Below are 14,456 nucleotides of genomic sequence, written 5' to 3'. Positions count from 1 at the left end.
ATGATGTATCGTGTGTAATTTTAAATTGATTTAAAAGCGTAATTGATAACAGGTAATAAATATTTACTGTTTATTTTATCGTTTTGACAAGCTTCATTTTCCAATTCAATTCCAATCTGTCTAAATTCAGTACGATTCTCTTTAATGGGATGATTTTTCTTTCATTGTGATGTATCATACAATATCACGGTGAAACTTTCAAGATTCTGAACCACATCGGGTAAGTTAATTAATCAGTAAGTACAAATATCAATAACAGTTAACCCGGCAAACGAATGTTGATTAATTTTGGTCGATACTTCTGTTTCACTACGGTCTTATTAAATGAATTAAGGTCACACTGTCTCCGATACATTATGTACATGTAATAAAATTCATAGAAATATATTTGCTTTTATTTCTTTGATACGGCGAGTCTTTAAGACAAATTAAACATAACTAATTCTGACTATTGGTTCAGTTAAATAAAAAATAAACGCAAAATACTAATACAAAAAACCGAATGACAATGACGAAACTTATGTTTGAATGAAAAAATAATTGTTTTGTGCTCTTGTAAAACACTTACCAGAACAAGATTATTGAAAAAAAAATCAATTTCCTATTGTTAGCTTCTAATATTAATTTAATTAAATTCTAAACATTTTTATGAAACATATTCTTAATAATCTTGCTACAAGTGCGCATGTGCAATAGTTACTCATTTGACTCGTTCGGTTGTTTATCAGTTGTTACGAATTGACTCGACCATTTTCCCGAAGTGGGATGGTCGAGTCGGAGGAGGGAGTTGTGATTATAAAAGAGGTTGTGATACATGCGCACGGGCCTTTTCTTCGTACAAGTTTGAAGTTATACAGTTCACGTAAAATCAGTGAAGTAAATTATAGTGAATTAAGTCATCATTGAAGTGTTTAATTTCCTACCCTAAGAACTAAATCAACTACCGCTAACACTATGTTATGAAATCCATTACATTGGAAAATGAAGGAATCCAAAGTACAGCAGATGTTTCTCCAAACACTAAGGAATCGGTTTAAAAACAAATATTCAGATTTCAAATCTCGTTTTTATGGAGGTTTGTTACTTAATTTTACAAAACAACCGGATTATTTACATTTTTAGAACAATACAACTTAATGAACTGAATTAAATTCAAATCTCCATCTCTTGAGATCAGCCCACTCTTGAAATTTAAATTATTCATTGCCAAACGGTTCTAGACGTCTCTATCGACAGATTAAATTCAATTTGACGCTCCGTTACGAATTAAGGATCACATTTTGTGCCTACATTTGTAATGAAACTTATTATTATAAGTTATAACGTATATTAACGTTATACCTATATTTATATTAGGTCCTTACATATCAAATTAGCGTATTTCGTACTGGCCACTTTAATCACGATGTTCTCCTCTTTGGTAAGGAATTCCAAATTCAAATTTGTACAGATATTTACTCATGTATTTGTGCTTCGATGACCGTCATTCATCGTTTGCGTCACTCATTTTACAAAATGGAAAACTTAAAGTATCGCATTATTTACAAGTACGAGTTGTGCCGTGGCACTAGTGCTGCGGAAACGACTCAAAGGGTGAATGATGTGTATAGCGGTCATGTTGCAAAAGAAAACACAGTTCGTTTTTGGTTCCAACCACTTTGTTTTGGAATCGTTGGATTACTTGGATATTACTATTACTGGTACAGCCCCACAGCTGGCAACCATGAGTCCATACAGGTGTCAAGACTTGTTTGTAGATCAATAATTTATTTTGTACTGATAATGTGGAATGCCGTCCGAGCAACCAGTACAATTTAGAGTAACGGAGATCCAACTCTTCCCGTTTCTTTTTAACATGGACCTTCCATCGGAGTTTGCTGTCTAGCGTCATACCTAGTACTTAGCTGAATTTTGGAACGGCACTTTGACGTTATCAATATATACTGGCAGGTAATTTGATGTTTTATTGGAAAAGTTTATGTGAACTGATTTAGACTGATTTAGTTTTATCCGCCATTTTTTGGTCCACAAGGCAACAATATTTATGGCTTTTTGTAATTTTACTACCGCTTCCTTTTCAGTAGCCGCCGTAGACATGATAGCAGTATCATCGGCAAAGGTCGCGATAACGTTATCTTTTAGATCAGGAATAACGTATGTGTATAAGAGGTACAGGACCGGACCTAATACACTCCCTTGCGGCACCCCAGCTTTTATTTCTTTTAGTTCTGAATAATCATCTTCTGGTCGTACCCTAAACATTCTTTGTGTTAAATATGACTCAAGGATATTTGAAAATTGACGAGGCAGTAATTTCCTTAATTTATGAACAGTGAAGAAGTCCTCGATGCCACACTTTATCAAATGCCTGAGCTACATCCAGAAAGACAGTGGAGCAGATTTTTTGTTCTTCTAGTGCTTTTTCAATATTATTTGTGATTCTATGAACCTGCTCTATGGTAGAATGTTTGTCTCTAAAACCGAATTGGTAATCTGGTATGAGCTGCTTCTTGACAATAATAGGGTTAAGACGTTTGAGAAAGAGTTTCTCAAATGGCTTTGCTATAACTGGTAACAGTGAGATTGGCCTGTAAGACGTGACTTCGTGTGGAGGTTTGGGAATCATTATAACTTAACTTATTTTCACATATTGGGAACATATTGAAGTCGAAATGAGGCATTAACTAAGGTCGTCATTTTAACTACGGCGTAAATAAATCAAAACCTGGTGCCTTCTTTTTAGTTAGACATTTAATTTCACATTAAACTTCTTTTGATGTGACTAGACGGATGCTCTTCTGGCGATATTTCTTCGAAGTCAAGTGAATCTTCTTCGATTTGAAGAATTTCGATGTTCACCAAATCTTTGTACCACGATAGCAGGAGGCACCAGGAGCTATCGACGCATGGTTTGAGCTTGCCGCCAAAATGAAAAACACCAATGAATATGAAAAAAGTAAAACTATGTCTCGATAGCTCCTATTACCGCCTGCTATCTTGGTACAAAGCTGATGAAATTAATGTTTTAATAAGAATTCCGATGTTCACCAAATCTTTGTACCACGATAGCAGGAGGCACCAGGAGCTATCGACGCATGGTTTGAGCTTGCCGCCAAAATGAAAAACACCAATTAATATGAAAAAAGTAAAACTATGTCTCGATAGCTCCTAGTACCGCCTGCTATCTTGGTACAAAGCTGATGAAATGAATGGTTTAATAAGAATTTCGATGTTTACCTGCCTTTGTACAAAGACAGCAGAAGGCACCAGAAGCTATCAACGCATGGTTTGAGCTTGCCGCCAAAATGAAAAACAATGAATATGAAAAAAGTAAAACCATGTCTCGGTAGCTCCTATTACCGCCTGCTATCTTGGTACAAAGCTGATTAAATTAATGTTTTAATAAGAATTTCGATGTTCACCAAATCTTTGTACCACGATAGCAGGAGGCACCAGGAGCTATCGACGCATGGTTTGAGCTTGCCGCCAAAATGAAAAACACCAATGAATATGAAAAAAGTAAAACCATATCTCGATAGCTCCTATTACCGCCTGCTATCTTGGTACAAAGCTGATTAAATTAATGTTTTAATAAGAATTTCGATGTTTACCAGCCTTTGTACCACGACAGCAGGAGGCACCAGGAGCTATCGACGCATGGTTTGAGCTTACCACCAAAATGAAAATCACCAATGAATATGAAAAAAGTAAAACCATGTCTCGGTAGCTCCTAGTACCGCCTGCTATCATGGTACAAAGCTGATGAAATTAATGGTTTAATAAGAATTTCGATGTTTACCAGCCTTTGTACAAAGACAGCAGGAGGCACCAGAAGCTATCAACGCATGGTTTGAGCTTGCCGCCAAAATGAAAAACAATGAATATGAAAAAAGTAAAACCATATCTCGATAGATCCTATTACCGCCTGCTATCTTGGTACAAAGCTGATTAAATTAATGTTTTAATAAGAATTTCGATGTTCACCAAATCTTTGTACCACGATAGCAGGAGGCACCAGGAGCTATCGACGCATGGTTTGAGCTTGCCGCCAAAATGAAAAACACCAATTAATATGAAAAAAGTAAAACTATGTCTCGATAGCTCCTAGTACCGCCTGCTATCTTGGTACAAAGCTGATGAAATTAATGTTTTAATAAGAATTTCAATGTTTACCAGCCTTTGTACCACGACAGCAGGAGGCACCAGAAGCTATCAACGCATGGTTTGAGCTTGCCGCCAAAATGAAAAACAATGAATATGAAGAAAGTAAAACTATGTCTCGATAGCTCCTATTACCGCCTGCTATCTTGGTACAAAGCTGATGAAATTAATGTTTTAATAAGAATTCCGATGTTTACCAAGTCTTTGTACCACGACAGCAGGAGGCACCAGGAGCTATCGACGCATGGTTTGATCTTACCACCAAAATGAAAATCACCAATGCATATGAAAAAAGTAAAACCATGTCTCGATAGCTCCTAGTACCGCCTGCTATCTTAGTACAAAGCTATTGAAATTAATATTTTAATAAAAATTTCGTTGTTTACCAAGTCTTTGTAACACGACAGCAGGAGGCACCAGGAGCTATCGTAAAACCATGTCTCGATAGTTCCTTGTAACTTTTGCTGTACTGGTTGGTACAAAGCCGTTAAAATTAATGTTTTAATAAGAATTTCGTTGTTTACCAAGTCTTTGTACCACGACAGCAGGAGGCACCAGGAGCAATCGACGCTAGGTGTGAGCTTATCGACAAAATGAAAAAAACGTGAGGAAACGGGCCTCCCTTAGACCCAAATAGACGACGGCGTGTCAGGGACAGGAGACTGATCACCTACTTTTCTATTAAGTTGCCAAATGATCATGAAACAAATACAGAAATCTGAGGCCCAGACCTAAAAAGGTAGCACCACTGATTTATTTATTAAAGTTAGCAGAAGAACTGTTTTAGTATTCTAGCATTATCTTATACATATTTTCGGTCATAGGCCATTGGCATTTATACCACGGAAGTCCACGCTCCTAATTAGTACAGCAAAGCTTCGTTGTTGCTCTGTCCGAGAATTCATTAGAACTATTAAGAACGAATTCGAGACGCCTGTATGCAGCATCAGAAAGTGAAGGAATGTGTTCGCGAGTAGGGTACAAAAATTACTTCTGTAACTACTTATCTTATTTAATCTGTTGCATATTTTGTAGGCATCGGTAGTTATGGAGGAAGCTAGAAAAGGACACCTAATTACACCTTTCAATATTAAATAGGAGTTTATATCGACACTAGCTAAAAAAAATTCTTTTGTCTCATTCTGTGAAATTGTGTTTACGCTGTTATAAAGAGAAAGATTTTCAGTGAGATGTGTGCAATTCTGATTTACGTTTGACGAATAAACGTAAATGTTACACTAGACGTATCAGTTTCCTCACGACGTTTTCGTACACGCCTACCTCTCTTTTCGCATTCACTTACACTCACAATATTAAGAGTAGTATGATTGTATTAGTATTAATTAGTAGATATGTTATAAGAACCTACAATTATGGAAAGGGTCACCAGGAAAATGAAAGTGATGTCGCTCTCTCGGTGGGCTGAAGAGTTTAAGGGAGAAAAATGCTCAAGACAGAGAGAGAAAAAAAATATTTTAAATGTATTTGTAATAATAATTATTATTATATATACAGCAATGGCTTTAGATTGTATTAATATTGGTAACTTCTATTATGCGAATTGAAATGTAGGTCATCTTCAATTGTATTGTTTGAATAAGGGGCGTTAATACCAAGTTTACTAGGAAAGTTTGATCGTTAAAGCGCTCGTATAAACTTACCTATAAAACATTGTTTGGGTTACAATAATAGTATTTTTGCTCGTGGGCGTTTTCGATGGAGAAGTTGGAAAAACAGATAAACAATTATTGTTTACGCAAATAATTAATGAAATCTCGTGGAATTGGGTTATTTTTAACGTTATCGATCAATGTTATGACATTTTGGTAAATATAAAGTAATTAATAATAAAAAATAATGTATAAAGTTTATTTAAATATAAATGGATAACACTTAAAGGTTTATATTAATAAAAATAAATGAAACAAAATTATAAACCATTTATAAGAAAATTTTCTAGCAGTAATTTTATTTATTATGCAGCAAGACCAACAAGTATTAGCCTAATATTATTTTATATTAAAAAATCTCTGACAAATACGGTAGGTTCTAAAATTCGTACATAATTTGACCGATAAAGTTTGTTATTAATAATATTTTTCACAAATTAAGAGAATCCTACTCTACCTAAGCTTGATTTTGACACAATTTTTGGCGGCATACATTTCTACAAACAAATAAAAAAAAACAATAATGAAAGAACGAACTGTAACACTAATTATATAATTCACTTTATAGCTTTTAAAAGTACAACGTTGATATTTAAAAAAATATTGCTTATACCTAACCCATATTTATATAACAAAGTTGGTAACCTTTATTTCTTCTGGTCCTTAACTATCATTGGGTGCGTTTTCCTGAAACTTTCTTCTTTTAATAGTTTTTCATACAATTTGGAGACTATCGGATATTTGCCGAGATCCAATTTGTGCCTGGAACAAAAGTTACGTTAACATCACCAAACGACTTCTAAAATGCCTTTATATATTTCGGTACCCTAAATAGGTTACGTAAAATTACAAAATTAAATTAATCTATATATTCACATAAAATTTTAGTGTTATGAAAACAATAAAAAATTTTATGGATATAACGGAAAAAGTTATTGAAAACTAGTTTTTCTAAAAAAGATATAAGTAAATAAGGTAAAGTCGATTACGACTAATAGGGTCTAGAATTATTAAACAATATTTCTTTATACTTACACATATACATAGTCTAACAATGAACAACACCGTATATCTTAAACTCACCTTGTAACAGCATTATACACTTGTGGGACCAAACAAAGATCAGCCTTAGTCATTTGGTCCCCAACACTATAAGCCCCAGCAGAATTTTTCAAAAGTTCCTCAAGGCTTTGAAGTCTACGCTCTGTCCAGTGTTTTGTGAATACCGTATACTTATCGTCGGTCTCGAAATAGCTCTTTAATCCAATGTTTTGAAGTGGCTGGATACCGGAAACAACAATCTGTTTGGATGAAAAGCCATTGCGAATTAAATATAAAGGAATTGCTTTCAAGTCTTTGTAGTCTAGATGTGATGTCGTAAGTAAATTGAACTGATAAAAATGGCGCACTTTCAGCGATATGAAAGTTGCGGCATTAAAATGATTTATGTGCTAATCATTATTATTTTATGATCAATTTAGAGATTAATATCGATGTAATATATTTTAACGATTTGGCATTTTTAGCATTAAAATAGTTACAATTGTATAACCTCTTTCTTTCTACACATATTTATTGTCATAAAGTGTTAATATTGTATGATTGTGTGGTTAAATTAATAAACACACTATGAGGGCATAAAGGATGCACTGCTAAGTCTGCGATTTTAAAAATGGAAAACAGATTTCGGTTTCTTTTCTTGTAAGGCCTAAAAAGATAGGTTTCAGTACTACGCTAGACACTACTACTAAGCTAGGCAGTTGCGGATTGCGCTTTAGATAACTGAAATATTTTTCTGTAAGTGTTTGAATGTAAAACACATCTGATGCTGTTATGTTTCGCACGTTTCTAAATCTATTAAGTTTCCAATAATAAGACGTATTTGAAGTAAGTTGTGTACAAAAATATTGATATGACAGGTTAATATATAAGTCATAAAAACTTTGAAATTACGTTTGTGAACGCGTCAAAAACTTATTAAATACCCAGTTTCGTTTGTAAAGTTCATGTAGATTGGAATGTTTATAACAGTAGCACTAGCAATATTTGTAAATAGTGGTTAAATGCACTAGTATTTATGGTTTTAAAGTTATTTGGCTTTGATGGTGTTAATCTATGATCTCTGTGACATATAATGACAATGACAGCTGACAGTAGTGCCATTGCTACGACATATATTCCTGTATCGGGTTTAACCCGAAAAACTGAAGCGTTAAATATTTACCATAATTGTTGCGTAAATGCCGATTTTAAAATATATTTTTTTGTAATTTGATCAAAACACAGTAGACAATTTACAACATCATCGTGGATCATTGACCGCTTTAAGGCCATGATCTATTCAAAAGTATGATTTGTTACAATTAATAGCTATTTCATATGATTTGTTACATACCAATAAAATAGGCGCACTACATGTAACGTATTCGTAAATTTTTAAGATGTCTTTACTCTAAAAAGGACTTAAGAAAGCCAGCAAAAAGTGAAACCCAAAAATAAATTTTAAATATCGGCTGGATGAAAATTTGAAGAAAACTAAAGGAGAATTCCGACACTATGTATTGAACACATTGTAACAGTATATAGATGTATAAAAAATAAAGACTTCAATGAAATAGAGAACTATTACAATGAAATAGAGTATATATAATATATAAAACCACACCGTGCGATAAAAAATATATTATTATAAAAATTACCTCACAGATTTCTTGCATGCGGGCTCTTTGTAATGGTGTACTGGGTTTCAAGGGTGGATCGGGTCGTGTGTCATCTAGATAGTCAATAATTGCCATCGACTCCACGATTGTAGCACCATCTACAGTAGTATGTTTTAATAAAAAGCTTGTAAATATTAATATAGTAATTAGTATATAGTATTGATCTTTAAATGCAAAAAGTAAGTTTTCCGTGAGAGCATCACTAGTGTTCTATGCATTTAGAAAGAAGAACGAAGGAAAAAAAGAGGAGAGGAAGAAACATGAAAACAAGAAAATTTATTCGGTCAACTTAATTTAAGTCAAAAAGGAATCAACTCTGATATTGTTGGTCAACACGAGATCCAAAAACTGATAAAAAAAGGCAAAACATTCTCATAAAAATTCTATGCAAAACCAAAAAAGTATAATGTAGGAAACAATTGTTGAATTAGGGTTGATTTCTGATTTTCACTGTAATTAAGAGTATCTATAGGTATTATGTACAAATGCTCTTTGTCTTTATATTTCTAAGAAGCTGAACAAGCCAGCTCTTCGATGAATAGTTTTAATTGATGTCATTCTAACGCATTGTTTATAGTCTAGATCTGAGTTAAATGAGATAGACTAGACAATTTATTATTCGCACTCAGGCTAATATACTATTGAATATTTACATATACATTCGTATAGTACTTCGGTCAATAGACTCGACCTAAATACGTGTCAATTTATCTCGCCTTTTACTCCACTTATTAAACGCCTCGTGTTATAGAACGTTACTTCAAGATAATGTAAATTTATTGTGATTTTTATTACTGCTCTATTTTGACAAAAACGCCTAATATTTTGTTTAGGTATGACGCACAGGACGATCTGACTTCAACCTACCCTTTCGTCTTCTCTAGTACTCTTACGTCTCTTTCAGTCCAATTGTGTTTAAGCTGTGATCTATAACTGTGTTCAGAGTGACATATTTTTATAAGTAAGACAGTATATAACGCTCATATAAATGTATGTTTTTTTTTAAATCCTGGCGGGGTAAACTAAAATTTTAATGATTCAGTGAATTTTAGATGAAATTTATTATTACTCTATAAATAAATAATTTTGGTTTTATATAGTGACATCATATCGTCGAAATTTCCAGAACGAAAACGTTGGAACCAAAAATACACTGTTTTCCTTTGCGACACCGCCGCCATACACATCATTAATCCTTCAAGCCGTTTCTGCAGAACTGGTGCTACGGTGGAACTCGTACTCGTAAATAACGAGATATTTCATGTTTTCCATTTTATAAATAGAGTGACGCAAAGAAAAATTTAAAACAAGAAAATAGAATGAATCATGATTTTCAAAAAAACGAAAATGAATGAATTTGTAGCTCCTGTAGGTCCTGTAATTTGTAGGTCAAAGTGGTACGACAAAACGCCAATTTCATATGTAAGGACCTAATATATAGAAAATTATAAATTCGCCAAATCATTAAATTGAAACCTTTATGAAAATATAAGAACGTTATACTATTTTAAATCTCTATTTTCGATGTGATCGCAAAAATACGTGAGAGGTTAAAATAACACCTACGCTCTAATGGCCCTGATTATAGCTTCATAATTATTCAATATAGATCAATAAGCAAATGTACGCGTTAATTAGGACCGTGAGTGCGAAATAAGTGGACTCGTGAGAGTGAAGAGCCCGTGACGAACACTACAAGTGATGACATCTGCGGTACTAATTATAAATCACAATGGCCTATTTATTTAACTAATTATTTATTAGCCACACGGCGTAAAAGGCGAACTACTGCTTCAGATTTGTTATGCACAGAAGGATTATTTATGGTATATAAGCTATGTTATACATTGATGCAAAATATTTGCTCCATGTGCACATTTGCAGGTGCATGTCAAGTATGTTATATACTTCAGAAATAGAAGATAAATATTGTGTAGTAAACATTGAGTCAGTAAACATCTCAGATTGACATCTGCATGATTATGACATTTATAAGAAGCCTTTATCTTATATTATATATATATATATATATAAATATAAATAAATCCCTATTTCCCTTAGTCACGGCATCACGCGTGTACGGCCGGACCGATTTCGCTAATTATTTGTTTGTTATTGTCACAACAACAAAACTACCAACAAAACTATTTACATACGCGCCAGAAAAACAAACAAAGAATTTTGAATATCATAAAGCATTTTTAGTTAATTATACCAATTTGAAATCATTATTAATAGTTAAGACCTTGGTCCGCTAGTTAAATATATTTTGTATTAACACATCAATATTTTGTTAAATCTATTAGACTTTTTTAATATTCACTAAACCTCTTCAATCTAAGCTTTAACAAAATGCGATCATGACGGGAATCTGGAATTGTGAAACGTACGAATATTGGTATAAGCTTTTATCGCACGAACGTATTGATGTAATGTGGGAATTTTAAAAGGCTCCGAAATTCATTTTCACCCGACAGAATATAATTCGGTTTCGTAAGGAAATTATTTGCCTTAGGGAATAGACCTTTATGAGTATGCCTGACATTGTTCCCACATCACATTTGAGGGACGTTTTTAATATCGAAATAAATTTGTATTTATATGGAATATTTTTGGATTTTCTGATTCATATTTTATACAGGTTCAAATATATATCTAGACCTAAACAAAAAAAGTTCTCGTTCAAAAAATAACATTAGTCTTAAACGTTTGTTAGTCTAATTTTTTTTCATCATCTTTACATCGGTCCACTAAATTATCAACATCGTTTGATACTTTAAAATAAAACTATTAACAAAGTAAAAGTTCTTTTCTTACCAACAAATAAAGCAGGAACTTTTTGGGATGGATTAATGGCTCGGAACTGCGGAGTTAATTGTGCCTTTTCTCGCACGATGTCTATTGACCGTTCTTCAAATGCCATATTCTTCAGATGCATCGCAACTCGCACTCGCCATGTACAAGAAGACAACCAGTATCCATACAAAATTGTCTAAGTAACATTTGTACAAATTGTATGTTTAAAATTGACCACAGATTATTTTTATCACATTTAGTTTTTATTGTGAACAAAATATGTGTATGTGTGTGTGTAATAGGTACTTATAAAATTAGTAATAATAAATCAAGAAAATCTGGTTCATATTAAACTCAATATGACGTCAACGTGCGTTTAAGTTTCCTTTTATATGTGTTAATAAATCAATTTATTACTGTCTTTTTTTCTTATTTTCAATACTACCTATATGTATATATATTTTCTCAAACTAGTATGATATAATTCACTCCATCAATGTGTTCGTTTTGTCAATAAGTTTTGTTTTGCCAAATAATATTAATGTATAAATATATGAATTTTATATCAATAAAAGGAGTTAGTGCCCGCGATAGACATAACTTTGTGTTAGAACACCTCTTAGTGGTAATATTATTTTATGCTGATCCAATCTGCATAACCAAAAATTAGGGGCAAGGTGTACTAGATTGTAAATCATGTCATGATTGATACCAAATTTCCATTATATTTTATGTTCTTTATTTAAATTAAAATGTTTCTGCACAGCACAAGTTAACCTTTTGTTAAATAGTTTCGAAATAAGAGGTTATATTTCGTACTTACCGTGTTAGCCATGTTAATCAAACCTTAGAGTAAATTATACTCATTAAAATTCCAAGCATTTACCTATTGACCTTGATAAATTTTTGGATTCTAATCATAACTATTTGTTTACCATATTTATCAGCTGAGATAACAAACTAACAAGGGTACTGTCTACACTCAATGTCACATGCCATTGACAACTGACATTTCTCTTATAAGACAACATACAGAAGCTACAGGCAATAACGTCGGTATAAACTACAGATTTATTAAATACTACTTAACCAGTTTTATGTCGCTCAGAATATATTAACGTACTACGAGTCAAAACTTCAAAATGAAATTTAATTTAGTTAGTTTTTAACAGAACCATATAATTTTATATAGTAATATTATGTTAAAGCTAAAAGTTTTTAAATGAAAATCCAAATGTTCACATGCCGCTTTTTATTTACATTATATTTATCATTGTTATAGTAACATAGAGATCTCTAATTATTTACCATATAATATTATTATTTTTCTCTAGATCTGATACATAGCTTTTTTACTTAGGAGTATCTAAATTACACATAGGTATTCCTTTATGTTACGCATGATTAGAAACTGTTTTTTTTAATATTTAGATTTTAGGCGTTGTCGGACTCCATGTTTGCCTACAATTCTTGATCTTTTATTTGGGGTAATAATATAAATTATTATTACTATTTTACTGCGCAATTTAAATAGATTGAGCAAGCAGAAATCCCAAGCCTCTGAAAACATTTTCGATTTTTAAATTTGATTTTAATGAAATGTAAAAATCGAAAAAGAAAATCTACTTGTATCAAAGTTTACAATTTGAATACAAATTAATAAAATCAGAAAATATGTATTCACTACGGCCTACGCAACTACGTTGATCAAAATTATTGTACTTTTCAGCTTTGCATGCTTACTTCGTTAACTGATTGGACACTTTCTTATAGTTATGAGGTTTTCTTGGTCTGAGGACTCAGCCCCATCTCAAGGGTGAACCGGGTGGTCGCAGGAAGGTTGCTCGAGTTTCAGCTGTGAGAGTACTATCACCACCACCACCACCATCATCAGGAAGACCGTAAAAGGCGTGAAGATGCCGTCGGTGGTGCAATTCGTGACCCCTGTGAAGTCCTTGCAATCTGCTCCAAAGAGAAAAGATTCTCTTTTTCACAACTTTTTTATTTTTGTTGGATTTTGACTCTGCAACAATAGAATATTTATTATTATTTAAACGTTTAATCTTCACTTTAGTGCCCACATGCATATGCTCAATAGTTGAGTTACAAACGGTAAGTAATAATAACTCTTAATAATAAAAATAATAACACAGGTCAACATAAAATTAGACTGAATTTATAGCATACAATTTCGATATTTTAGGTCGTAATTAGACGATAGAAAAATATGACATAAAAAAGTTTGCTTTTGTATTTACGAGACCAATGGTATTTTTCAAAATCTGTGGCTTTAATTTTGAATTGAAAATTAAACCATTCAAATTAATATGTATACATACTCGTTGTTTATCACTCGAGTGCCATCTAGCGGCACTATGTAAAGATAAAAACGATACACTGTTAGCGCGGTATTTTAGAACGTATATAATATTTAGGAATAAATTACACACACATTTCTTATAATAATCAGATATAACAATCACTACTATAACTATCACAAAAGCAAACTTTGTGCAAAATTACAATTTAAAAAAAGGAAGTATTTGTGCATAATTAACCGAAAAATTATAAAAAAAGCCTTAGGACAAAAAACGTTTTATTGTCCGTTTGTTAGTGAAAAATCACTATCATATCTTCTGCGTCTTTCTTAATCTAACTAAACACTCGTATCTATTTATGCGTCGAATAAATAATTTTAAAAAATTATCCCGTTATTTCAAACTGACCTTCTTCAATCACTTCATCATCATCATCGCTCCTCACATCGTTTGAATAACTGATTTCATCTTGAAGAATTTTGTTTAATTCACCATCTTTCGTTTGCGTCATGATATCTAAGGGTACTGGCATAGAATAATGGTACATTGTTGGCTTCATATTCTCTATGTTATCCGTCAAATAGGATAAGCGAATTTTGAGAATTAGCAACGGGCTAATTGTCACGACCTCTTCGTATTTTTTTAATGAATCTTCGATCAATTTAATCTTTTTAATATAGTCTCTTGTAGTATCTCTTTTTTTGATTTCCTTCGGTCTGTGGTGTCCTTCATTTTTGCGTGTGCGAAACTGATCTATGCTATTGGAATTACGCGGTTCAAGTTCTTTACGG

General features: G+C 32.6%; 1 protein-coding gene across 2 annotated transcripts; it reads right to left on the bottom strand.

Annotated features, from left to right (window-relative positions):
* Positions 1-6,370: 6,370 nt before the first annotated feature.
* Positions 6,371-12,321, bottom strand: LOC123707656 (probable maleylacetoacetate isomerase 1). Of its 2 annotated transcripts, none has more exons than XM_045657914.1 (5): positions 12,171-12,321; positions 11,369-11,543; positions 8,531-8,649; positions 6,915-7,132; positions 6,371-6,593 (listed from the first exon to the last, which is right to left on the bottom strand). In XM_045657914.1, exons 1-5 carry the CDS (start codon positions 12,180-12,182, stop codon positions 6,479-6,481), a joined length of 639 nt encoding a protein of 212 aa, XP_045513870.1. In that variant the 5' UTR covers positions 12,183-12,321; the 3' UTR covers positions 6,371-6,478. The 2 variants fall into 2 exon arrangements, with proteins under 2 accessions (XP_045513870.1, XP_045513871.1); XM_045657915.1 differs by having other exon boundaries at positions 6,915-7,111.
* Positions 12,322-14,456: the final 2,135 nt, after the last annotated feature.

Source organism: Pieris brassicae, chromosome 3 (assembly GCF_905147105.1).
Source record: "Pieris brassicae chromosome 3, ilPieBrab1.1, whole genome shotgun sequence".
Lineage (NCBI taxonomy): Eukaryota > Metazoa > Arthropoda > Insecta > Lepidoptera > Pieridae > Pieris > Pieris brassicae.
Note: the sequence above shows the minus strand (reverse complement) of the source record. Positions and strands in the feature narration are given on the sequence as shown.